This window comes from Vanacampus margaritifer, chromosome 14 (assembly GCF_051991255.1).
Source record: "Vanacampus margaritifer isolate UIUO_Vmar chromosome 14, RoL_Vmar_1.0, whole genome shotgun sequence".
Classification (NCBI taxonomy): domain Eukaryota; kingdom Metazoa; phylum Chordata; class Actinopteri; order Syngnathiformes; family Syngnathidae; genus Vanacampus; species Vanacampus margaritifer.
This window is the reverse complement of record NC_135445.1, coordinates 3,039,320-3,063,395: the sequence shown is the minus strand read 5'-3', so window position 1 is coordinate 3,063,395 and position 24,076 is coordinate 3,039,320. Positions and strand designations below refer to the sequence as shown.

At 41.9% G+C, this 24,076-nt stretch overlaps 4 protein-coding genes across 11 annotated transcripts in view; 1 reads left to right on the top strand and 3 right to left on the bottom strand.

Moving 5' to 3' along the window:
* Window positions 1-53: 53 nt before the first annotated feature.
* Window positions 54-7,673, bottom strand: LOC144034134 (cytotoxic granule associated RNA binding protein TIA1-like). Its single transcript, XM_077542698.1, has 11 exons — window positions 7,429-7,673; window positions 6,183-6,279; window positions 5,601-5,699; window positions 4,870-4,924; window positions 4,363-4,450; window positions 3,766-3,841; window positions 3,587-3,692; window positions 3,357-3,455; window positions 2,694-2,778; window positions 2,102-2,386; window positions 54-1,101 (listed from the first exon to the last, which is right to left on the bottom strand). The coding sequence occupies exons 1-11, from the start codon at window positions 7,452-7,454 to the stop codon at window positions 969-971; spliced, it is 1,149 nt and encodes a 382-aa protein (XP_077398824.1). The 5' UTR covers window positions 7,455-7,673; the 3' UTR covers window positions 54-968.
* A 501-nt stretch (window positions 7,674-8,174) lies between these two features.
* Window positions 8,175-12,554, bottom strand: dtwd2 (DTW motif tRNA-uridine aminocarboxypropyltransferase 2). 2 transcript variants are annotated; one of them, XM_077542527.1, is made up of 7 exons: window positions 12,236-12,554; window positions 11,913-12,003; window positions 10,560-10,654; window positions 10,083-10,281; window positions 9,132-9,260; window positions 8,845-9,048; window positions 8,175-8,600 (listed from the first exon to the last, which is right to left on the bottom strand). In XM_077542527.1, the coding sequence occupies exons 1-6, from the start codon at window positions 12,391-12,393 to the stop codon at window positions 8,869-8,871; spliced, it is 852 nt and encodes a 283-aa protein (XP_077398653.1). In that variant the 5' UTR covers window positions 12,394-12,554; the 3' UTR covers window positions 8,175-8,600; window positions 8,845-8,868. The 2 variants fall into 2 exon arrangements, with proteins under 2 accessions (XP_077398653.1, XP_077398652.1); XM_077542526.1 differs by having other exon boundaries at window positions 8,175-9,048.
* Window positions 12,555-12,831: 277 nt separating this feature from the next.
* Window positions 12,832-18,654, bottom strand: LOC144034012 (uncharacterized). 2 transcript variants are annotated; one of them, XM_077542519.1, is made up of 3 exons: window positions 18,562-18,654; window positions 15,646-15,745; window positions 12,832-15,426 (listed from the first exon to the last, which is right to left on the bottom strand). In XM_077542519.1, the coding sequence occupies exons 2-3, from the start codon at window positions 15,720-15,722 to the stop codon at window positions 13,410-13,412; spliced, it is 2,094 nt and encodes a 697-aa protein (XP_077398645.1). In that variant the 5' UTR covers window positions 15,723-15,745; window positions 18,562-18,654; the 3' UTR covers window positions 12,832-13,409. The 2 variants fall into 2 exon arrangements, with proteins under 2 accessions (XP_077398645.1, XP_077398644.1); XM_077542518.1 differs by lacking the exon at window positions 18,562-18,654 and having other exon boundaries at window positions 15,646-17,039.
* homer1 (homer scaffold protein 1) overlaps window positions 17,011-24,076 on the top strand; it is a 10,615-nt gene continuing 3,549 nt past the window's right edge. For 5 of the 6 annotated variants that reach the window (XR_013288122.1, XR_013288121.1, XM_077542525.1 and 2 more), the window contains exons 1-9: window positions 17,011-17,467; window positions 19,571-19,727; window positions 19,984-20,115; window positions 20,204-20,296; window positions 21,749-21,802; window positions 22,052-22,194; window positions 22,635-22,794; window positions 23,079-23,189; window positions 23,273-23,353. Coding sequence is in view for 4 of the 6 variants with exons in the window: in XM_077542525.1 (XP_077398651.1) it covers window positions 17,463-17,467; window positions 19,571-19,727; window positions 19,984-20,115; window positions 20,204-20,296; window positions 21,749-21,802; window positions 22,052-22,194; window positions 22,635-22,794; window positions 23,079-23,189; window positions 23,273-23,353 (936 nt within the window). In the remaining 2 variants the exon portion in view is untranslated. The remainder of the gene's footprint in view (window positions 17,468-19,570; window positions 19,728-19,983; window positions 20,116-20,203; window positions 20,297-21,748; window positions 21,803-22,051; window positions 22,195-22,634; window positions 22,795-23,078; window positions 23,190-23,272; window positions 23,354-24,076) is intronic. The other variant, XM_077542523.1, reaches the window with a different exon arrangement.

Sequence of the window (24,076 nt, the reverse complement as noted above, 5' to 3'; positions counted from 1 at the left end):
ACATATGCTCTCTCACTTGCAAAACGTTCACATATTCACACATACAAGCGTCATGAATGAACATCATGTCTTTATACAGATACAATTGAACAGAGCGCTCCATTATTTACAGTAAGACTTCCAAAATGATATTACAAAAGAAGGTGGAATGCAAAACAAAACAAAATACACTTCAAATTGAGTGCTTTTTTTTTTTCCTTTTAAAGTAGTTGTGCAATATTTGCCTGCCTGGTAAGTAAAGACGAGCGTGGCAGTTATATTCCCTGCGAGACATTGTTATAAATCCAATTTAAAAGATAAAAAAATGAAGTCGACAGCCGCTCGTTGCTTTCTGAACAAAACTGTGGTGTCACTGCAGTCAAGTCCCCCAAAATCAAAGACAAAAGGCAAAAAGCTCTTTACAACAAGCCAAGAAAGAAGAAAAACGACAATTAAAAACGGTGTAGTCCTTCTTCCAGATCGAGAGGGGTGTAGGAGCGGATGGGAGGGGGGCGACAAGAACTCGACTTGTGTGTCAGTGTCAGTTCATGCACACAAAATCGTTCCGGCTGCTCAGTCATACTCTTTTTGCTTCTTCCTCAGTGATTTCCTACATTTCACAGAATGACTTGCGCACCCTGAGAACTGGCCAGGACTAAGGGGGGGGGGGGGGAGGGAGCGACAACATGGATGGGGAGGGGGTGGGTGAAGATCTCTTTGGCTCTGCAAACAAAACCTGGTAACGGGAAAAGAACTTAACCAGCGTCGCCTTTCACTAATCTAAATGGTAGCTGTGTACATGTTGGCCGATGATGGCGTAAAGGACGCAAGGTGCGCTTTTTTCTCGACCAAACCAGGTCAATTAAAGAAAAAAGAAAGAAAGAAAAAAAAAAAGTGGGGGGGGGGGTTGAGGGGGAAAAAACGAAAATAAAGCCGAGCCAGTCGGTGTCCCTAACCAGCGAGTAAGGAATGGCATCCAGCAGGCGAGATCAGTGGGTGTGGAAGCCAGCCGTGCCGGCCTGGTTGGCGAGCATGGTGCCGTTGACGCCCTGGCCGGGTTCCACCATGCTGCCGTTGCTGACGGCGCTCACGCCGGTCCACCCGGCGCCGGAAGGAAGAGGACTGAACACAAGCAAAAAATAGAGGAATTCATGTTTCTTAACACATCATAAAGCATAAAAATAAGGAAGCAATTTTAAGACCTTCTCAATGACAGAATTTAGACGAAATATACATTCATTGATCCAATTGTGAAATATGACGTTTCATTTACTTATGCCAAATTTATAAATTTTGTCTAAATTACTGAGGCGATTTTTAATATTTGATAACATTTTATAATTATATATTACAATTTATTTTATAGGCAATTTAATTCATTTTTAAAATCTTGTATTACTCGACATTTATATTTATGATAAATACATTTGTCTTTTTCATTTCATACACATTTTATAATAGTTTATTTTGTATTTTTTTCCATATTACATTTTGATTGTAAGTTGTTATATTTTTACTATTTATCACATTTGTTATTATTATTTTATTTTATATATTAACTGTTTATTTTTCAACTAAATCAGAATTTTGTACTTGCTAAATACTCAAGTCAATACAAATAATACAAGAAAATAGACACTATCTCCATCTACTCTGTAAGTGGCTAAATACAAATATCAAAGAAAAAACTGCCATAAAATATATAAATTTCTCATGAAATAAATGGGCTCATTACATCAATTTAATCTATTAACATTTTAGATTTTTCAATTTTATTACATTGACAAAAACTGGTGCCAGCATACTCCGAATTTAAAAAAAAAAGTGCATGTCATGAGCCTGACAGCATAACTACCCTAGTCATTTTTAATTTAATAATATCAATATAAAAAAAACACAAGAAAAAAAAATCATGTTTATTCTTTATGTCTTGTTTAGATTGTCAGACATCAAGTTGATGGTGATCTGCTAAAGTTGAACTGCAGCAACATGAATCTTCTTTTTTGTTGTATTTGCTCTTTCCCCCCCCAGAAAACTTCCAAAAATAACTTGGCCAATTATGCTGTCAGACTAACTGACATTGTTTGAACTGCGGGAGTAAAGGTGGCACCCGAGCACTCACTTGTAGCACTGCTGATCCCAGCTCTGCCCGTAGACGCTGTAGCTGGGCACCTGCCAGCCGTTGGGCACATACTGGCCGATCTGCTGCGTGTTGCCGTACCACTGCCCCCACTGGTTGTAGGGCTGGGCCGCGAAGCTCACCGTGCTCTGAGGCAACTGGACCTGCTGGATGGGGCTGACCATGTCTGTGGTCTCCTTGCCCCAGTAGCACTTGACCACGAAGCCCTCCACCGACGTGCCGTTGACGGAGACGATGGCGTGGGCGGCCGCCTCGTGCGAGTTGAACCTGTGTTCAGCAGCTACAATTATTCAACACGACCGAGCCACTTGAACGTGATGCTTTGGCTCATCCTCTCAATTAGTTTGTACACTAGCCTGAATAAGAAGCTAGCACAAGCTGACGTGACAACATACATGGGCAAAATCTGAAAAATGACTTAAGAATAGCGACCAAACGGCTCCGTATGGCGACCCTGACTGTCCATTTGGAAAGTAGCTCCTCTGATCACAATCACATTGTTAGTAAAAAGCAATACCATAAAATTGCTTATTCGCCCAAGCCTTAGGAAAGACTTTACAGCTTCAAGACTGACCTCACAAACGAGTAGCCCTTATCCGGGAAAACGCGAATTTCCATGATTTGTCCAAAAGGCGAGAAGGTCTGTCTCATGATTTGCTCTGCAAAGAGGGAAGAGTGAGTGAGTAATGATATCAAAAGAAGAGATTATGCTCCCCCCAAAAATGCCCACAATTTAAACCTGTCCCCAGTTGTCTCATTTAATGTTTCTTTGACACATTTTTGACCAACGGTGAGCAAACATTGTGTTTTCATATGGACAGATGGGCCAGCAGTTTTATATAAGGTATTAAAATGTGTCAGTAATATAGTTCTTAATAAATTATACATCTATCATTTTTGTTTAAAATGTGCTAATATATATGTATGTTTTGCATTTAAATATATATTTATTCAACAGTATTATTTATAATTATGATTAGAGGATTTAATAAAATGTATTTTTTTTCTTTTAGCTAATTTTTCAACATTAATTACAACATATAAATTAACCCATTATTTAATAAGATGAATTAATACATTTTCACCAGCTTTGTGGGGGGGAAATAGAAAACTTAATGCCATACTTTGCCCACCCCCGCTTAAGCCTTTTTTTTTTTCTTCCCAGCTCGACGACTTTGCAAAGGTCACAGCTCACTCCACACACATAAAAAGTCAATTTCCGCCAATAGATCCTCACCAGTGAGACCTGCCGTGACCCCTCCGCAGTAAACGGTGCAGTTACTGGGACTGGACTGGTTGACCACCTCGTCGAAGGACAGCTGCTTCGTGGTGCTCGCTGCCGGACACAACATGGCACTGACTTTCTTTTTTATACTTTTATGACAGTTCATTTGAACAATGTTCAAGTATCACTTGTAACATCACCTGTGCAATTTCTACAGAAATTGTACTTCTTATGAAACTTACTTTCATTGGTGGTTTTGGGTGTGGGCTTCCGTGTGGCCCAGTTGGTCCTGATCTGCCTTCCTCCCAGCCACTGGCCGCCCATCTGCTGGATGGCGTTCTCCGCATCCTAAATACAAAAACAACTATGTCAAGCTGGCAGCTCCACGGGTTGAAGCACTGGGGCGAGACGGTGCGCTCACCCATTTGTTAAAGAAAGACACAAAACCGTAGCCTTTGGACTTTCCGGTGGCCATGTCCTTCACCACTCGACAATCTCTGCATACAAATCCACACATATGCACAAGACGTCATCATTTACATACGTGATCACAAACATGCAAATGTTTACAGTTTAAGTAGAGTGAAAGCCTACTATTGTTTCTCTTTGACTGCCAAAAACGTTAAATAACGTTTAGTAAAATTCTATGGAGGAGTGCCAAAGACGTTAAAAGACGTTTGTTTCAAAACAGAGGTGAAACTAACCCTTTTCTATTGTTGATTACTGAAAAACGGAATAAGGTAGAAACAAACTTTTTTTTTCTGATGAAAGATGAGAGTCCAATCTTTCATTTGGTAGTATGTGTGTTTCCATAGTCCAAACACATAATTTTCTGTGGACCTTGAAAGATCAGTCAAAATGCTTAAATCGGCTGGCACTCACGGCATCCCTTTTCTGAAAACGTCTGGCAGTCAAAGAGTTAAACATTTATTACTAGAAGCATTTAACTATGTTAGCATTACGCTAGAGAGACAAACATGGCAAAGCACTAAAAGAGGTAAAAATGCACAACACTTACGATATTTTCCCAAAGGGACCGAAAGCCGCCTTGATGTCGTCAGTGGTGATCTCAGGACTTAGATCGCCGACAAAAACGTGGAAGTGACCTAAAACACAATTTCAGCATTTGCATATTTACAAAGCACATACACATCAAACAAGTAGGAAAGTACATTGCAAAAAAAAAAAAATCTTTGGTGCGAGCCAACCTATCAAGTGCTACATTAAAGGTAAATGAAATGTCTGCAAGCTAGCCATTCGGAACTTTGATGCAATAGGCTAATTTATATAACACACCCACAATCCTAAACTAGGTGAAGCTCTGCTGCTTTCAAACCACAGCCTGACTACATTGTCGAAAACGCTATCAAAATAAAGCCGAAATGTAAGCAGAACTGTACTGTACGAAAGGTAGCTAGCATATGAAGTGCTGCCTCCACGAGTGAAAATGATTCATTATTTTATTTTTTTACCCATCCCTATACACAGTGTTGGTATCATATGCATGATGTTTATTGGCACATACTGCTCGTGTCCTTCTTTTGGCTGGTCGGCGTGGTGGCCCAGTTGACCTTGACTTCCTGTGAAGAGACACAACATGGCAAGGGAGCATGTGTGAGACGCTTCCAAGGAGGTGGAGGGTCCTCATGTTCTGATTAGAACACTTGTCACACACCACTTTTACTTCTATTTGCTGATTTTGAGGTTGTTTTTAATGTGGTGGCGTCTGTTCTGCAACATTACACACCACTGCTGATTTAGACAATCGTACATACCTTTTCATAAAGTAAACACACAGTCAGATTTTAATAATGGGATTTCAAGATGTCACACCCTCATAAATCAGGAAAAATGTCAGTCAAAAAAATTTGGAGCAAAAACTGAAGGAAGTAAGGTCCAAATAACAAGGGACTTACAAACAAGTGAATTTTACGAACTTGTTATACTCCTCAAACGCTCCTTCAATACCTGTTGAGGAATAGAATATTTTCAACTGAATGTTTGTCTTGCTACAAGTGTGGCGTCTAGTGGAAAGAAGGTAGTACAGCAAATAAATCAAACAACACACACACACCAGTAAAAGCCGCAGAAGAGCATCATCATCCTTTAGCCTTTGCCCAACACAATAAAACACTTGAGGGTTTTATAAGGTTTAAAAAATAAAAATAAAAAATGTTTACGGGGAAGTTGCACATCCGAATTGGCCCACCCAGCCTGGTCAAAGAAGCCCCCGCCAAAGGAGATAAGATCACTTACCTTACCCAGAATTTTCCGGCCGTTCATGGCCGCTATGGTGGCCATGGCATGTCTATGCTCATAGAATTCCACAAAGCAGTACGGATCGTGACCCGCCGTCTGGAATGGACGAGAAAGACAACAACAACAACAACAAAAAATGTGTACATGTTGAGATGTGGTATGACGCAACATGTTCACATACAACTAAGTGGACAACAGGTGAATTTACAATTAGTATATAGCTAGATAAACAAAGAAACATTTACAGTAAAAAAAAATCTGACCAATAATATGAAATGGGACGATTTCCCATTGCACATCAAATGATCTCTCACAGCATGGTTGGGAACTTGTAACGTATCGTATTTCCTAATATAGTGGTCGGGGGCTGTATTTACTCAACTGCAGCGTTTATTGAAGTAGACAACACACCTTTGCGATAAGTTGGAGCATAGTGCGAATTAGTCATTATTTGAGGAAATACGCCCCCCTTCCCAGATGAACAAACAGCTTCACCGCCCTGAAAGCAGTCGACATTGATCTCCAGTACTGGATTTTGCAAATAAAATAAGCTACTTGAGAGAAAACAACACAACTCACATCTACGATCATTTTACAACTCTTGCATGGTCCGATCTGGCCAAATAACTCCAGGATAAGTGCTTCCGTCACATCCCGCGACAGGTTCCCCACGTACCTGTGCACAAGCAAACAAGAAACAGAAGCGTTAGACGGAAACAATGACGACGACGATGATGGCAAGCCACACAAGTGGGCCGTGCAGAAAGACAGAAAAATATTCTGGAAACGCTGCATATAGAGGTCTATAAATTCTGACGACCTGTGAGGCGGTGGAAGTGTCTAAATTGGATGGTATAAAGTCCTAGGGGGAGTGCATAAACTGAGTGAGGAGGCTATTTGTAGAGATGGGAAAATGAAGCCTCATGAAGCCTCATGAAGCACTTCTACTATTTTTTTACTCCTCTAGATGGTGCTCTTGGTTCAAATATAAAGGCTAGTGCAATGAAAATGTATTACATTTCCACTGCCTTTTTAAACCAATAGTGCCATCTAGAGGAGTCAAAAAATATCACAAGTGCTTCATGAGGCTTCATTTTCCCATCACTAGCTATTTGTGTTGCCTTGTCGTGACGCCTCACTTTCAGAACCATTATGCCACGAGCTGGTACACATTCACTGGGCACAGAATTTGTACTTGTAAACTTGCGCGATTCACGGCGAAAAATAGCGCTAGGTGGCGAGTTGCCGGCCACGACAAAATATCCACTTTATTATTTTTAAGGGTGGCGTTATAAGACGACTTCTTATTGATAATGAAGTATTTATAGTACGGTGGGTCCCTAAACAACGCGAATAGCGAAACTTTAATGTACTCGATTGTTTCAATTTGACTTGAACATACCATAAATTGCTAGCTTTTAAAACAGCACCGAGCTCAATTGAAACCAGGAAATACAGTTCAGACAACCGGCTTTTGTCGTGAATATCGCTTAGCCGTCTATTATGTAAATTAATCTAACCGCGCATACATGAAGGCGCAAGCAATAAAGAGATTTTGACATAAACGAAGTATCAAGGCCCTAAACGCTCAATTTTAATTGGTCGCTTATGAAATTAGCTTGTTAGCCCACATTGCCCATACTCCCGCAGTAAAAACGCGCATTTTCTATCCATCTGATAAAAACAAAATGAAAATTAAACGACGTTTAATACGCTTATCGTGTCATTTTAATATGCGTCAGTATGTGTTTTGAGTCCCCCGCTTGATTGGTTACATTAGCAACACAAGTGAGCTAAGCTAACAAGACAACCGAAGCACACTCACAGGGTTTTTGGCTGGTCATCGTCCATCCTGTTTCAAACTTTGCTGGCCAAGACCGAGTCGCAAACACGGGGCGGAGGGCAAGTCCACGACCGTCGCGGGCAGCTGCCGGTGACACCGTGTCCGCTTGTGGCGCAGTTCGAAGACGATAATGCCGCCGAGACTGGGGGCGGAGGGGGAACTAGCTCCAGAGCGAACAATGGGGCAGCCGACAAAGATGGCGGAACGCAGGGCCCTTGGCTGGCGAGCAAGGCGCATGCGCAGCACTTGGACAAAAATAAATAAATAAATAAATTTCACGAAATACTCGTAAATGTGTTGCTAGACCACATTTTCAAAAAAATAAAAAAATAAAAATGTATCAATATGTTTATTTTTGTGGTTCCAGCCCACAGATATGAAGTGCTGTAGGCTCCCGATGTGACCGCCGTGCCTGCGTGGCGTTCATATTGGCAGGGGCAAATTTCCTGTCAAAGCTAATGGACGGACATTGTAATGAGTTGTAACTTGCTTATTTACTAACCAATTTTCATTCTATTTACTTTTATGTCAATGCCAAAACGTGCACTGTGGATACATACCATTTAAAAAACTAGATGACAAAAATATTTTTACTCATATAAGGTTCCGTGTTCCCTTGTAATTATAATGACCACTCTTGTAACTCAAAACACTCGTATCTCAAAATCAAATCACCTTTCAAATTAAACTGGTTTTAAATAAACAATGTGTTTAAATAACATACGATGTATGCCAATGACACGGGCGGTGTCAATTTTTTTATTTTGTGCTGTGGGCCGCTAAAAAATGTATGGCTGTAGTTTAGACATGACAACTTTTCTGACCCTGCTCCCTCAGACAATCGTAATCAAGAAGTGTTAAAAAAAAAATCTAACCCCATGGAGATTGGAGAAACCCTGTAACATGTACAAAATACAAGCAGCAACATTTAGAAGTGCTATAAAAACATGATTTATTCGCATTAAATAATTCAGCATCAAATTCAATTATTTTTTTGAAAAACCCAACTGTTTTTAGAGTGTGCATTTTAACATGTTCGTGCCCCTCCAAAGACGAGCCCGAAGATGACATTTTCATCCGTTGCCTTGATTGGTCAAAACAAACGTCGTCCAATCAGCTCCAAGTATTGTACAGCAGGTCCCTCCTTTCCCGAACTGCCGAGTGAAGGTCCAGATTGATAATGTGAAGAACTCCCTTGAGTGAATCACAATTATCAATCTGGCTTGTGAGGTTAAGCCCCTCCAGCATTTTATTTGATATTCTAAAATATATTTATCAATTATTTTCAGTGCCTCACTATGTATCCGTCAAGCCTCGCTTGATCCCCAGGAGAGATGGGAATAAAAAAAAAAATCCTGGAAGTGTCCCATCAAAAATGAACCAAAAAAGATTGTCAACCTGACAACGCTGATTCGTACGCGATCATCTCAGCAAGCAGTTGCGGTCGGTCGCGAGCTTCTCCAGCCTCTTGATCTTGCGCTTGTTCTTGGGCATGGTTTTGTCGTACATGCCGTTCTTCAGCAGGTGCTCCTTGCTGTGGTGCACCTGAGCGCCGTGCTCCAGCTGGAAGGAGCACAGGGCCTTCAGCGGCCTCAGCAGCACCTGTCGTGCAACATTGTTGGATTGTTTGAACAAAACCGTCCTATCAAATCTACTCAAATGGTCCATCCTCATTTCTGATGTACCTCTTGGAAAATGTCGTTGCACTCCAGGATGGACAGAGCGACGGCAGCGCACTCTAGCGTGGACAAGCAGATGTTGGAGGGCTGCGTGCGGATCACATACTGGCTCGAAAGACTTCTGTTGAGCTGCACCTGATGGACACAAATCGGGATTGACCACAAGGACGACAAACAAAGGCTGTGTTTGGAGTCATTCCTACTTCTTAATGAATTTATATTGTCATCGTTTACGCCCTGCTATACCGTGTGGATTTTTAAGCAATTGTTGCACACTTAACTCACTATTTGAACACAAAAGGATCAACACATATATTTAGACAATGTAAGAATACTCATAGGCAAATATTCTTTATCCTCTGCAAAAAAAAAAGCTATTATTATATAGGGATGTAACGATAACGGCAATATTGTGATATCGCGATATTAAAACTGCCACGATATATCGTTGATTTCCATTTGTGCCGTTCTAGCACCCTCTGGTGGCTTCTTTTTTAGTGCAGTTTAATTTTCACAAGGCATGTTTTGGCCCTTCTGTGTTTAAAATCCACACCAACGGTCAGATGAAGGGGGCACGTTAATATGCTTGTGAACCGGGTCAATACGTGGAGGAACTTAACATGTGCGTGCATCAGCAAGTATGTGCCTCAATATTAAGTGTTATTAGAGATTTTAAGTTGATATGCATTGCTGTAATGTACAAAAGCACAATATTGTTTTGTTTTTTTTAGTACAAGTTCATTTCTTTTACAATATTGTGACTTTTTTTTTGTATCACCAACCTCCCATCAATTTCGTGATGATAATCATATTGTGACCTTCATATCGTCATAATATCGTATCGTGCTGTTTGGATATCGTTACATCCCTATTATTATATACTATACTATATTAATGTACAACACAGTTGAGTGATTTCAAACCCAGCCAAATTGTTATCATATTCACTCCACCCACCTGCTTGGGGAGATGCAACATGCTGTTTTTGAGAAAAATGTTCTTGGCCTGACTCCAGGTGCCATCGATAAGGATGATATTATGCGTCTTGGCGCCCTCTTCTGGTCGCTGTACCAACTCCTCCAGGTTCTGGGAGTTTGGGCCCGGGTACAGGATCAGAGTCCGGCTGTCCCGGCACACTTCAGCCAGCTCCGGGTTCCTGAGAGACAGAGGGAGAATTAAAAAAAAAAAAAAAAAATGAAACTCTGAAACTATGGTATCTACTCAAGGATAAATAATATATCAACCAAAAGTGAGTACACTGCTAAGTGAAAATGTACAAATTAGACCCAAATAGCTATTGTTCTCGGTTTTATGTTAAAGGCACAGGTGTGTGTGTGTGTGTGTGGGGGGGGGGGGGGGGGGTTTGCTGGATCTACTGTTCTATCTCTAATGCTTCGGTTTTGTGCGAAAGCGGTTCAAGTGGGTGCTGCTTACTTTGCCTCATTAAAGCGCCTCCCGATAATGACGTTGCACTTTCCCGATGGTAAACATGCAGCGAGAAGAGGTACTGTGCGAAGAACTCTGCTCTCCTGAAAGACACGCGTAACATTAGCTATACAATAATATTTTCTAAACAAGTTTCATGCCAAGAACCATTGGATGTTGCTAACCAAAACAGCAACACTTACTGAGATGCACAGAAAAAAAAACTCTCAGAGATTAATAATAAAATGACAATTGAATTTTAAAAACTAAATGAAATACATTATACTCACCTGAGATTCTGATTATCAAAAGATCGAAAAAAAAGAGGCATTTTGCTTTTCATATATTAGCCTGCTCCAACAATGGCATTATTGTGTGCTAACTAATTGGCCCCGAGTGGACAAATTTGAAATGTGATTGGTTAAAGGAACATTCCCATTGCGGATATAGTTTAACTCTTTGACTGCCAAAAACGTTAAATAACGTTTAGTAAAATCCTAGGGAGGAGTGCCAAAGACGTTAAAAGACGTTTGTTTCAAAACAGAGGTGAAACTAACCATTTTCTATTGTTGATTACTGAAAAACGGAATAAGGTAGAAACAAACTTTGTTTTCTGATGAAAGATGAGAGTCCAATCTTTCATTTGGTAGTATGTGTGTTTCCATAGTCCAAACACAACATTTTCTGTGGACCTTGAAAGATCAGTCAAAATGCTTAAATCGGCTGGCACCCACGGCATCCCTTTTCTGAAAACGTCTGGCAGTCAAAGAGTTAAAGTCCGCCGCATACCAAGCAGTATGGCCAAACACGACTAAACTGGACAATTACAAGTTACAGTCTGTGACTCAAACTTGCACACCTGCCGATTGACCCTTACGCACATACCAACTCACTGCGACGCAAATGCTGTGACCCCTGGAGGTCCAATGGGAAAACGTTTTGAGGTGCCACAAAAGTATGAGGATTCCACCCGATGCCAGTGATTTACGTAATTAACTCTACTGCATTATTTTTAATTGAACCACAAACAGACATGGAGTAATTGTTAAGGAGGAGGCCGATTTTCCATTGGCACTGCACCTGTATTAGAAAAATACTATGAGAGGAAACAGATGATTCTGAAGGTCCTGGGCAGCCTGGGTAACACATCGAGGGTGAAATCTGATTGGGCAATTTAAAAAAAAAAATGTCCCCACAAATAGGCAAAGAGAAACGATATGAACTGCAGAGAACATACTGTTCCATGACATTTATACAATTGTATTTAAATATTAGAATTTAGGCTGTAAATATGGGTGTGTGATTCGGGACCAGCAGAGAACCGACCGCATAGCGCTGAAATAATGGAGGAAAAGAGTTTACCTCTGCGGGGTGCTGTACGATGTAGAGACATGTGGACACGTCCAGAGGTTGTGCGGGTAGAAAGGGACACAGACACACCTTCTGAGGGCGACTACATAATGGGAGCAGGGGGGAGGGGGGGAATAATTGAACCAGACGCTATTTCTTCTTCTCTTTAGTTTCACTGCTAAAGCAAGCACATGGTTGAAAAGTTTTCTCGCGAACGAGCATTTCAAAAAACAAAACAAACAGGCCAATGGCGTCTTTACTCTGCTGGGCTGAGTGACTGGACTCCATTCGCTTAGCATTAGCTTAGCTTCGGTCAGTGTCATAATTCTGCTCACCGGCACCGTAAACACGTCGGTCTTCGCTCGCTAACCTCGACCGGTAGCGCCGCCAGGTCGCCGAACGCGTCGTCCACGCGGTCGTCGTCACTCGAAGTGTCCGGGGAGTCGTCGTCTTTCGTGGGGGAGCGTGGCCGGCTGGAGGAGATATGCTCCATCTCGAGGAGCTAGCTTTTAGCTCATGAGGCTACAAACAAGCGAGGTGGTGAGGACACAGAGCCACAGCCACTGACTAGACAGCCAGGCCACAGGGAGCCACCTCCACTTCAAGTGTTTGTTTACTTGCGGATAATATCAGTGGATGTCCCTAGTCTTTGCCAAGTCTTTTGAGAGCCTTGTGATTGAGGGCTGTACAAATTAACTTGATTTGATTTCATTAGATTAAATACACACTGACACTCACTTGTTCAGTTTAAAATTATTCCATGTCACACTACACTATCTATTTAATTTCCCTCATGGGATTAATCTGTTTGCAGCCCCAAATAAAACAAGTCATGATGGCCCTTTACTTTGTGCTACAAAGATTATGAACGTTTTGAACCATTTTGATTTTTTCCCGATTGTGTGTGTTTGGGAGTGGCTAAAACATCAACCAGTGAAACACTGCATCTGAGTCCCCACTACCCTACAACTTGACCATATTTGTTCGCATCGCCGGCCAGCCGACATCCACTTAACGACGAATACATCCCAGAGTAGAGAGGAGTGAGAATTAATTGAATTGAACCATTCCTTTTGTCGCCAACAGACGGCTGCTAGAAAACTGCACACTTCACACTCAACAATTTAAACCATTTAAATTTGAAGAGAATCACAAAATTCAAGTCATCTCGGGAGCTAGTTTACATTTTCCAGAAAATACCACTTTCCATACAATTCTATATTCTAGAAAAAAACATTCTTTTGAGACAAGGTTAACATCCTCATTACTATTTCAACGTCAAACTGCTGGGTTGATTCAGAGCATCTACTACTTTACACATTTCTCATATTTTTCTCTTGGATTAAAACCATTCCAACTTCTAAGTCTACTGTCCCACATTTCAACAATTGAATTAATTTCACAACATTTCAGCTCAGCATCATCTCTCCAAGCATACACATGCAACCTAAATCCCACAATAAACAGATGTTTACAGAGTACAGATTGTAATTTCAATTAAGAATGATGCTAAAGAATTCTACAAGTTGTTTTTGCTGGCTTGATTGGCAAAGTCGTCAAATAATTCTCGGGATGAACCTTTTTAGACTCTGTTGCTTCAGGTTGTGTTTGTGTCAAAACTTCAATGTCCTCTTCCTCAATTGGTTTCTCAACTTTGTTGGTGGATGTGTTGCCCATCTGAGGATCGTCGGAAGGAAACTGGACTTCCTGATCTCCGTCCTCCTCATTGCTAGTCTTGACAAGTACCTCTGCCTCTTTCTCTTCCTCTTGCTGTTCTTCTTCTTGCTGTTCTTTCCCAGTATGGCCTTCCTCTGCCGGGATCAGAGGTGCGAGGGCCAGACGCTCCTTCAGGGGGGATCTAGTTTTTCTCCTAGGTGGAGGACATGGTTTTACCACTTCAGAGTCTTGCAGCCACGTCTGTTGATTGAAATTCACCAGAGCATTGATGTCCTCTGAAGTGATGTCATCAACATCCATCTCTTCCCAGTCAGGCTCAGAGGAAGTCTCAAATATGGGAATGGGAACTTCTGGGATTTCGGTGTCTACACATTCCATAGTTGACGGGCTGTTGTTGTCTTCTTGTGAAACAACAAAAGCCTTGATGTCACATGGAGAAGAACTGGCACTTGATCTGAAGAAATCCGTAATTTCCTCCTCCGAGTTTGGCATTTCTACCTCGGGGGACGTGGGGGGGAAATCAGCAAATCCTTGGGATAAAAGTGGAAGCCCGTCCTCGGGAACTGGTTGCACCTCCACCACAGGTGTCTCATCTATGAGGACATACTTCTCCAGGTAGCCCCTGGCTTCCCGATCTGAATGTCTGCTGTGGAACGACTTTTCTGATGCCGCACTCTCTGTGTCTTCTTCCCTTTTCCGACTTCCAGTTGCCTCCTCATACAGGTCGTCGTACAGGAAAGCCATAGCTTTGGGTTCCTCTAACAAAATCGGGTCGACAATCTTGGGTGGCCCTTCAGGTAGAAAGACCGGAGTCAAGACATCCTCTTCATTTCCAAACAAAGTCGATCCGTTGAGTTTAGAAAGAGGCGGCGAGAGCTTGGCTTCTCCAAGCGCTTCCTCCCGATCCAGGTGGCTTCTCATGAGGTTGTCATCAGTACCGCTGTAGAAGAATTCCTCTAGAACCTCGCTGGTCAGTGCCCCTGGACAATTGCCATCTGGTTTTTCGTGTTCTTCACATGTTGAAATGTCTTCTGCCTGCACTGGTTTCTCTGTGACAGTCCTGTGGTTAGGAAGTCCAAGCTGAGGTGGGACCAGTGTGGGACTTCCTGGGGCGTGGTCATCAATCAAAGAGAATGCTTCAAAGTAGTCCACATTACAAACGGCTTCCATTCCTGGTGGCCTCGCCACGGGAGCTCCCGGTGGATCTGTGACACTTGAACTGACCAGTGATGTAGGATCGACTTGTGCGACTGATCCCGCTGAAGCATCTGCCCTCGGCTCGTAGTCCCTCTCAAACAACTGATCACGGGTCTCTTCTTCTTTGCCGTCAGCTTTAGAAGCAGAGCACTCCTCCAGATAGGACAGGTTGTCCACCATCCCCTTGCTGTCCTCTTCCTCCACGGTCGCCATCTTCGGAGGAACAACAATGTTGAAGATTTCTGAGCCTTCTGACACCAAACTAAATAGTCTTTGCTCCTTATCTTGACAAGGCACCCCATGAGTTTCTTCATCGCCCTTATCTTTCATATGTAGCGGGGTGAGGCCCACTAAGTCTGGCCTTTCCGAGATGTTGCCACGTCTCTCTTCCTTTTGTCCTGCTGCTTTAGTTTTCTTCCGCCTTGACATCAACTCCTCATCCATAACGAAGAAGATCCTTCCTGCTGGAGGGCCAGATTCTTTGGTGGGTTCCTCAGCTTCGGGTGCCCAGGACGTGGAGCAGCGACTCGGGGTGGTCTCCCAGGCGATCCCGCTGTCCTCACCTTGCATGGCCACCATGGAGAAGGAGGTGTCCATGACCAAACACTGCATCTTTGGACGAATGTTGTCATCACGGACAGCTTGGCGTAAACTGAAGGGCAGAATGTAATATCGCTGAGCTGTTTGAAAGTTTTGACCTTTTTTTTTTTAACCCTTAAATATTGTTTATTTTCCATGCACACGTTGTATATTCTGGGTTGATTATGACCTGGGCCACAAAAAAACTAAAAATAATTGTCTATATTAATATCACGGATCTTTTCAAAGTAGCTTCAGTGTACACAAACTTAGTAGCGCGTGTACAAACAACCTGTTTTGAAGGTTTTCCACTTCATCGCCAACATCCCGGTCCGGCTTGGCAACGTCATCGGGTGTCAGAACTTGCATCTCGCCGTCAACATCGTCGTCCCCTGTCAAAACCTCCATGGTTGATTGAACCTTCCTGATGATGTTTTTACTTCACTGCCTCTCCTCTGCTCTGTTTGTCACGTTTGCAAACACGTTCACTCGAGTTTTCCTGCTCAGCGTAATCTTGAAATAGAAAACCGGTCTTCCTGTGTTTCATGCGAGGCATTCGCTTCATGTCGGACGTGACTTGAGCCTGTCAATTGACCTTTTGCTAAAAACAACCACCTCACCACAACTACGGTATCTTAGTTGCGGCAGACAAATTTAGGGTGTTAAAATGTTACTTTAGTCTAGAGTTCCCCAACTTTACATACTGTAACTGAGGCACATATTTTTCCTCTATTTTCTAAAAATCTTAAGTTATGTCATACCGCAAAATAATGATGTCACACAAAGTATATATACTGAAATAATGATCTTGTCTAAATGTACTCACAAGTTTACTAAAACATGTGTGAAAGCTTGGCCCCAGTGGGTGGTGATAATGTATATTTGGAGCAAATAAGTTTCGCTTTAAAATAAATAAATAAATAAATAATCGGACCGGTACCAAATGGCCTGTGGACCATTACTGGGCTGCAGACCGGTGGTTGGAGACCATTACCCGACAATATTTTATTTAAGACTGAAAATGTATATTATGTGAACAGTACGGAATGGAACAGATTAAACGCTGTACAAGACAATATGAGTAAGGAAGACTGGGAAAAGTCTTGCCTAAAAGTCCAAATGAGTCTCGCTTTTTGGTGAAAAAAATACTCTGTCCCATATTGCCAAATATGTATCCTTAAAATATTGCAATATGCAAGAAGAATGATCACCTTTTGTTGGAAAAATGTACAGCTAGTGACCACCATTACTCCAAATGTGGAATAAGGAAATGCTGACATGTCTTGGACTGGAGAGTCTGATATACAGTAGGCTATATTGTAAGAGGAAAACAGGAATAGTTTGTGTATATTTTAGAACGCATGTCTTTATTTTGGAAGATGAAACCATGCACACTGACTAGTGTGAGAAGTGGTAAATTATATCCTGCCTTGTTTGTTATTTTTCTTTTATTTGAAGAGACAACAGTTATGTGTGAATTGATATGTAAAAAAAAAAAAAAAAACAGTGTTTAAAAAAACACTTATACTGTAATAAAGCATAACCCTGAACCATGTAACTCAATGTTGTTTTTTTGTTTTGTTTGATCGACAACATTCAGCCAATCACGCGCAAGATAAAGTTTTACGTGATGACGTCACAGCCGTACGTCTCTCCAGTCTCCAGTTTATGGAATCCACTAGCCACAAAGCTAGCAACGAATGGATGTACAGTAGCGAGTGTACACGGAGAATATTTTACAAAAACAAAACATTAAAAAAGACAATATTAATAATAACCTCGTTTGAGTGTATTTCGCATCAACTCCTAACAAAAGTGAGCTCTTCTATTTCAGCCGAGAGGAGCTTTAGTGAGTCGAGTCGAACCGAGCCGAGGCGAGCGATGCTAGCAGGTGTTAGCAGGTGCTAGCCGGGCGGAGGAGGAGGAGGAGGAGGGTTCGCGGTCATCATCATCATGCGCGTCCGGGCACGCATGCACCTACGGCCGCCAACACGTCAGGCATGTCGGAGTGAACCGTGAGAGCGAGGAGACAGGCGAGAGGACCAGCGGGGACGGAGGCGGCGGCTGGAGGGGAGCGTCTTCGGGACCACTCGTACTACACCAGCAACCATGGGGTACGTTTAATTAGTCAATATTTGCCATGCGGTGTTCATGCCTGACGCACGCGTGCGGTTTGTTTTCGCCCACCTCCGCACATTCCTGCACGTCACTGTCAAGCTCGTAGACGCACACCACCGGGCAGCTCACAGAGCCTTTACTAGCCTAACCTAGCCTAGCCTAGCCTATCTGGATAGCCACCGCTTGCTCGCTAATAAACGCTCACAGGAGATTAAAGCCGCTCGTGAGGACAGCAGCTGTCAATAAATCCACTCACAGACTGACACATTTTGTCATGTGTCGAGTCTGCAACACAGGGTTAGAGTTCGGGTTGTGGATAGAAACGAACTGGCAGTGTTCTTTGTGTGTTGTCATAAAAGTCAGCAATTTGTTTGTTTTTTGTCCAATGCAGTGAACCCCCATTAATTGCGGGCGAGACCAACCTGCAATAAGATCAAATCTGCACTAGAGAGAACATATTCAAAGCATTTATTTTACATTGTTTCACCCCACCCACTTGCTTTAAATACATTTATTCCTATTAAAACACACTTAAAAGTTTTCAAACACACTTCATTAAGTATTCTTTAGCGCCTGTTCTCACTCTTCTGTGTAATTCTCCAAATCAGAGGCTGAGCGTGCTTGCTTCAAGCAGTTAAAGTTTATTAGTTTACATTAAAGCTGGCACATAAAGCGAACCAGTGCCAGTATTCACGCTTTATTGATACCTCTAGAACTTCTGATGTATAAAATTTAATTTAACAGAATGACCAAAAAAATGACCTTTCCTTCTGAAGCAGATTATTCTCCAATGGGTTAAACTGCCGTAGATAAACTCCAACTACTGCTAAAATGGAGTTCTGCGATATTAGATGTTATTTGTTTTTTTTTGCCTTTCAGTATCGGTGCTTGCCATTAGCAGCCTCACCTACCATACCTTAAAAAAAATACCTATATTGGCCCGATACCAATACCTAGTGTCAGTACTCGCCCATCCCTATTTGTTAAGTTTGAAGGTGTAGATGACCATTACAAAATAAATACATATATATTTTTTAATCTCTACGCAAAAATCAGTAGAACAACAAACACATGCAAACAAACCACATACTTATAGTGGATCAGATCAGATCAGACTGACCGAGCGAGTAATTGGAAGTGGAAGGGTAAGAGACGGACGGAGAGGAAGAGAGATACGGTCACGTGGCCTGTTGCCTCATTGCCATGGCAACAAAGCATCTAAGAACGTAATGCCGGTTTACGGCTGCCAAAACGGCCGCGTGTTTTGCAGTCAGATTATTTAGAATTACGCTGGTGAAGAGCCCATCATGTGCACAGTTTTTATTTACGGAATCATTCACTCAGACTCGGAGGAAGGATTTTACGATAGTGACAGTGTGACCAGGAACGGCTTTTTTTTTTTCGAAAGTGTCTGTCGCCACAACACAACTTTTACTTGCGTTGTCGGGAACCGCCTTTTTTTTTTCTAAACAATATTTGGCTTGGCTCACTCATCCCCTGCACTCATCACATCCACCCAGTGGATTCCTGAATGTGTTGTTGCTTTTCATTTGGGGGGCAAAAAGGGATTATGCTTGAACAATGGCCACATGGAAAAACACAAGGTCACATTTGGATCCAGGCTGTGCTGAAAACATGACATCATCTGACCACTGTTTGTCACATAATGGTAATACTATAGAAACCCTGTTGGATATCTAATACAACAACAACAAAATGTCTACAGTCTAACAGCAAAATTAGTTGACTTTATTGACACATTTCAAAGCCAGTGGCAAACCATATGTCAAATAGTAACAAAATAAGCATGAAATAAGCACATTCATACAAAAGCTGCCACCACTAATGCCCACACGTTTAACATGTAGACTGGCTAATAGCTCACAACAGAAACTACACTCCTAATCGCTGACTCCCACATCGCTCACAGGTCCTTTTAAATCCACACACACTCAAAGCCACAGACATTTTAGTGTGGAATGTAAGAATGGCGACCACAAATAATACTTGAACCTCATGCACATCATTTGTTATTTTATTAGTTGTATTACTAGCACTTTTATTATTTCAAAACTCACTTCTTTTCTGTCCCCGTGCAGTGAGCAGCCCATCTTCAGCACGCGGGCGCACATCTTCCAGATTGACCCTACAACCAAGAAGAACTGGCTTCCCACCAGCAAACATGCCGTCACCGTCTCTTACTTCTTTGACAGCACCAGGAACGTCTACCGCATCATCAGCCTGGACGGATCCAAGGTCTGTACTCGCTAAATATACACACATACATCCTAATAATAATGCATCATAGGTCTAATAGCATAGTTGCTTAAGATAAGGTTGAATATTTTCGAAAATAAGATCCTAAAAAAAAAAAAAATAAAGATCACAAAAATCTGACTTGAAACAAATGAACTCGAAATCATCTAAAATCACACATCTAATGATGGACTCGGAGTCGTAGTGCAGTCTCGTGGCGTTAGCATGAAGCTAAACGTGTCGACTTGTCCGCCAGGCCGTCATCAACAGCACCATCACGCCCAACATGACTTTCACCAAGACCTCCCAGAAGTTTGGTCAGTGGGCCGACAGCCGCGCCAACACCGTCTATGGGCTGGGCTTCTCGTGTGAGAGCCACCTGAGCAAGGTCTGTGCTTTTTCATTTGTTTTAACTGCTAGTTTGTTAGCATTCCGCTAACCGAGTTAATGGTTCTTTTGTTTTTTTTGTTTTTTAGTTTGCCGAAAAGTTTGCCGAGTTCAAGGAGGCGGCGCGACTCGCCAAGGAGAAGTCGCAAGAGAAGATGGAGCTCACCAGCACGCCCTCACAGGTACACAAAAGCCAATAAGCTACACCCCTTATTTTTAACTAATTCACTCCCAGCCATTTTCACTGAAGCAACCTCCTTTGCTGCCGGGTGTTGTACTGGATTTTGACTGATTTTGCAAAGCCTACAGAATATTGTGTTCTATTGCTATAAAAACATGGAACCTACCAAAAGAAAGACTATAGTCTCTTCTTTCATCAAGAAAAAAAAGCATATTTCTATCTGTTTCCGTTTTAAAGCAATTAGCATTAGAATATGGCTAAGTTTTATCATTATTCACAAATCTATTTTAAACAGAGAGGGAAGAGCTTTTTGCAACGCGGCCCTGGATGAGCTCTTATACTCAGCTGCCACCTGCTGGCCATTTTTGTAATAACTACCATTGCTTTAAGCAACCTCTTCAGGTCAGAGGCTGCATCAAAGCCTTCTGTATGCTCTAGCAAAACAAACTAACAGCATAGACGTATAAATACGTCTTTGGGAGCAAATGGGTTAAAATATTCTGCAATTTAACATAAAATGAGCTGTCAAACTTTTATCAGCTGGTCTAATTGTCTAATTAAATTTGGTTCAACTTTTATTGGATTAATAATTTCAGTCCTATTTCTATGTCCGTTCCCCCCCCCCCCCCCCTCCTTGTCATTATGGACAACATTGCCTGTTTTATTAGCCAAAGTTGAAGATGCTGGATGTAATTTCTTTTTCTGCCAGAGGGGTTGGAAAAGTTGCACAAGCAACTAAATCGTTAAGTTGGCTGCACTGACTCTACTTTTGTGAACTACCTTCTGTTAGCAGCCATGTCACATTAGCGAAGATGCTCTTTGAACTACAGAAGCCGCTAAATAAAAAGCTTTATTCCCCCCCAAAAATCATTGTGGTTAATAAACTAGAATTAATTGATACAATCGGTTAATCGCCCAGTTCTACAGTGAAGGTATTTGGTCATTAACTCATTCACTGCCATTGACGGCTATAGACGTCAAAAATTCATTTGAACTTGGCTGGCAGCGGATGAGTAAAAAAAAAAAAAAAAAATTCATTTGAACTATTAGTTTAACATTTTCCCACTTTTGTTAACAAGAGTATGAAAACCTAGAAAAAAAATATATTGTACATTTAGAACAGATAGAAAATTTGTGATTAATCATGAGTTAACTATTGAAGTCATGCAATTAATTACAATTTTTTAAAAAAATCACCTGACGCCCCTAATTTTTAATAATCTTTTCTTTATTTTTTTCAACAAAAAAAGATTATTAAAAAAATATCTAGGTTTTCATACTCTTCTTAACAAAAGTGGGAAAAATCTTAAACTAATAGAAATAGTTCAAATGTTTTTTTTTTACGTTTATAGACGTCAATGGCAGTGAATGAGTTAATGGCCAAGCCAACAACTAAGTTAGTCTTCGACTTTGACTAGTGTAACCCCCTCTGTTCTGCCCGGCAACCCCGCAGGGCAGCGCTGTCCGAAGACACGTGTTGCCCGCCAACAAACCCGCGTCTCACAAGGTAAATGTGACGTGAACTCTCTGTGTTGGCCCTTTCTCCTCAATCAAGTCCCCAAAACCCCCACAACGCCTTCCTACGTGGTAACCGGACATGGTCGCGCTCCGTTATTTCCCGTCACCATCCCTTGGACAATCCTATGTGCTCTCTTTGAGGTTGTATGTACCCAAGGTGTCATCGCTTAAAGCGGCATATATAAATAATATATTTACATATTTAAAAAAAAAAAATGCTTACATGTTTCTCGTTCAGGAGTCCACCAGCTGCCCTCTGCAGACACCGCTGACGCCGGAGAGTGTGAACGGCACCGAAGACGAGAGAGCGGCGGCGGGCACACCTCAGCCCGCAGAGGCCCGAGCCGAACCGTCCCACAACGCAATTCCCTTCTCGCATAGGTGAAGCCGCGTCAAATTCAACAAATGCGCTCACACTTGAACCAATGCGAGCACCAATTGCAGCAAGTCGTTCAATACCGTGAACGATGGCTATTCGCTGGGGATCGGGACCGAGCCCTTTGGCAAATACCGAAAATGTATGCAACCCAAAATGAGGTTCGTTATCGCATATAGATGCCACAAGATGGTGGCTGAGCAATGCAAATGGAGAGGATCATAAAGCATCAACACAATGCTTTGTCAATCATGAACCCATGTTACACAAGCAACGGCTTTCAGTAGTAAACTATTCAACAAAAGCAAACCACCTTAATGTGAGGCTCATCAAAACTAGTATCTTACATATGTTGATTAATTGCTCAAATAGATTAATCACTAAAATCGATTAGCTGTTAATGATTAACGGTGCAGTGTTTTTTTTTTTCCCCCAACGGCTGTAGCTCCTCCAGCATCGGGAAGCACTTGGAGGCAGAGTTGGCGGCGCTGAAGGGCAACAACGCTAAGCTAACGGCGGCGCTGCTGGAGTCCACGGCCAACGTCAAGCAGTGGAAGCAGCAGCTGGCCGCCTACCAGGAGGAGGCGGAGCGGCTACACAAACGGGTACGCTCATGCAGGGCTTCTCAAACAGGGTCCGCAGGTTGTATCTTTTGGGGTCCATTTATTATAATGTTGCAACTTTTTTTTTTTTTTAATATTGCTAATTTCAATGGCATTTAGGGATACACATACCAATTATGTTTAATTGCCGTTGGGATTATGACGAGATCCCTGGACAAAATGTCTTCTCTGGACGCAAAAAGATTTGAAAACCTCCAGCTAACGGGTTAGCACAATCTTCACATTGTTGTTTTTTTTTCCCTCATTATTTTTGTATGGCGTCAAAGGTGACGGAGCTAGAGTGCGTAAGCGGCCAAACCACGGCGGTGAAATCGGAGAAAACGGAGCTGAACCGCACCATTGAGGAGCTGGAGGCAGCACTGAAGGCCAAGGAGCACGTACGTGCACCGCGGGGTCACGTTTCATACCTCAGCTTCTGACCTTTAACCTCGGCTATACCCTACCTTGTCTCTCTCATTAGGAGTTGGAGTGTCTCAAAGTGGAGGTGCAGAGTGCCAACCAGTTTCAGTCCCAAAGAGACTCGCTCACGCAGAAGCTACAGGTGAGCGCCGGAATATAATTGCAAAATGGCCGCTTCAGCACAAAATGGCTGACTTCAATTAATGGCTAGGTACTTAGAATGAAAATGACGTAACTCAAAAGGCTTGATTATTGGCGTGTCAGAATACTAAACTTATAAACACAGTTTATTTCTTCACATGCACTTTATTCTGTTTTGTTATGATACAGTGTTTTTTTTTATTTTTTATAATTTGATTAAAAACATTTTAAAATGTTTTGGTGTTGAATTTTCAGGGTTTGAAATAATTGACTTTATGATAGAAATTGATTTATAATTGCCACTACTACAGTACTTAAAAATGAATAAATAAATAAATAAAATGTAAAGGATTATAAGTTACTTAGTTACTTTAAAATGCATCAAGAATTAAAAAAAAAATTCATGTTGTATCATGTTTTTACAAACGCGTTCTATTGTATCACGCAGGCATATAAAAGTATTTTGTTCTAGTGTAGTTGCCGTAGTTAGCGATCCAAGATGGCCGATCTTCTGTGCATGCGCGTCTCAGATCGTGCAGTGGTCACAGATAGCGCCTTGTCAACCACCTCACTTTAAAGTTCTAACCAAAATGGCTGACTTCCTGTGCATTATGACAACAAAATTGTTGATTTCCTGTTAATTAAAAAAAAGAAAGGATGCCTTGCTGTTCAGGTTCTAAACAAAATGGCTGACTTCCTGCTCAGGTTCTTACCAAAATGGTTA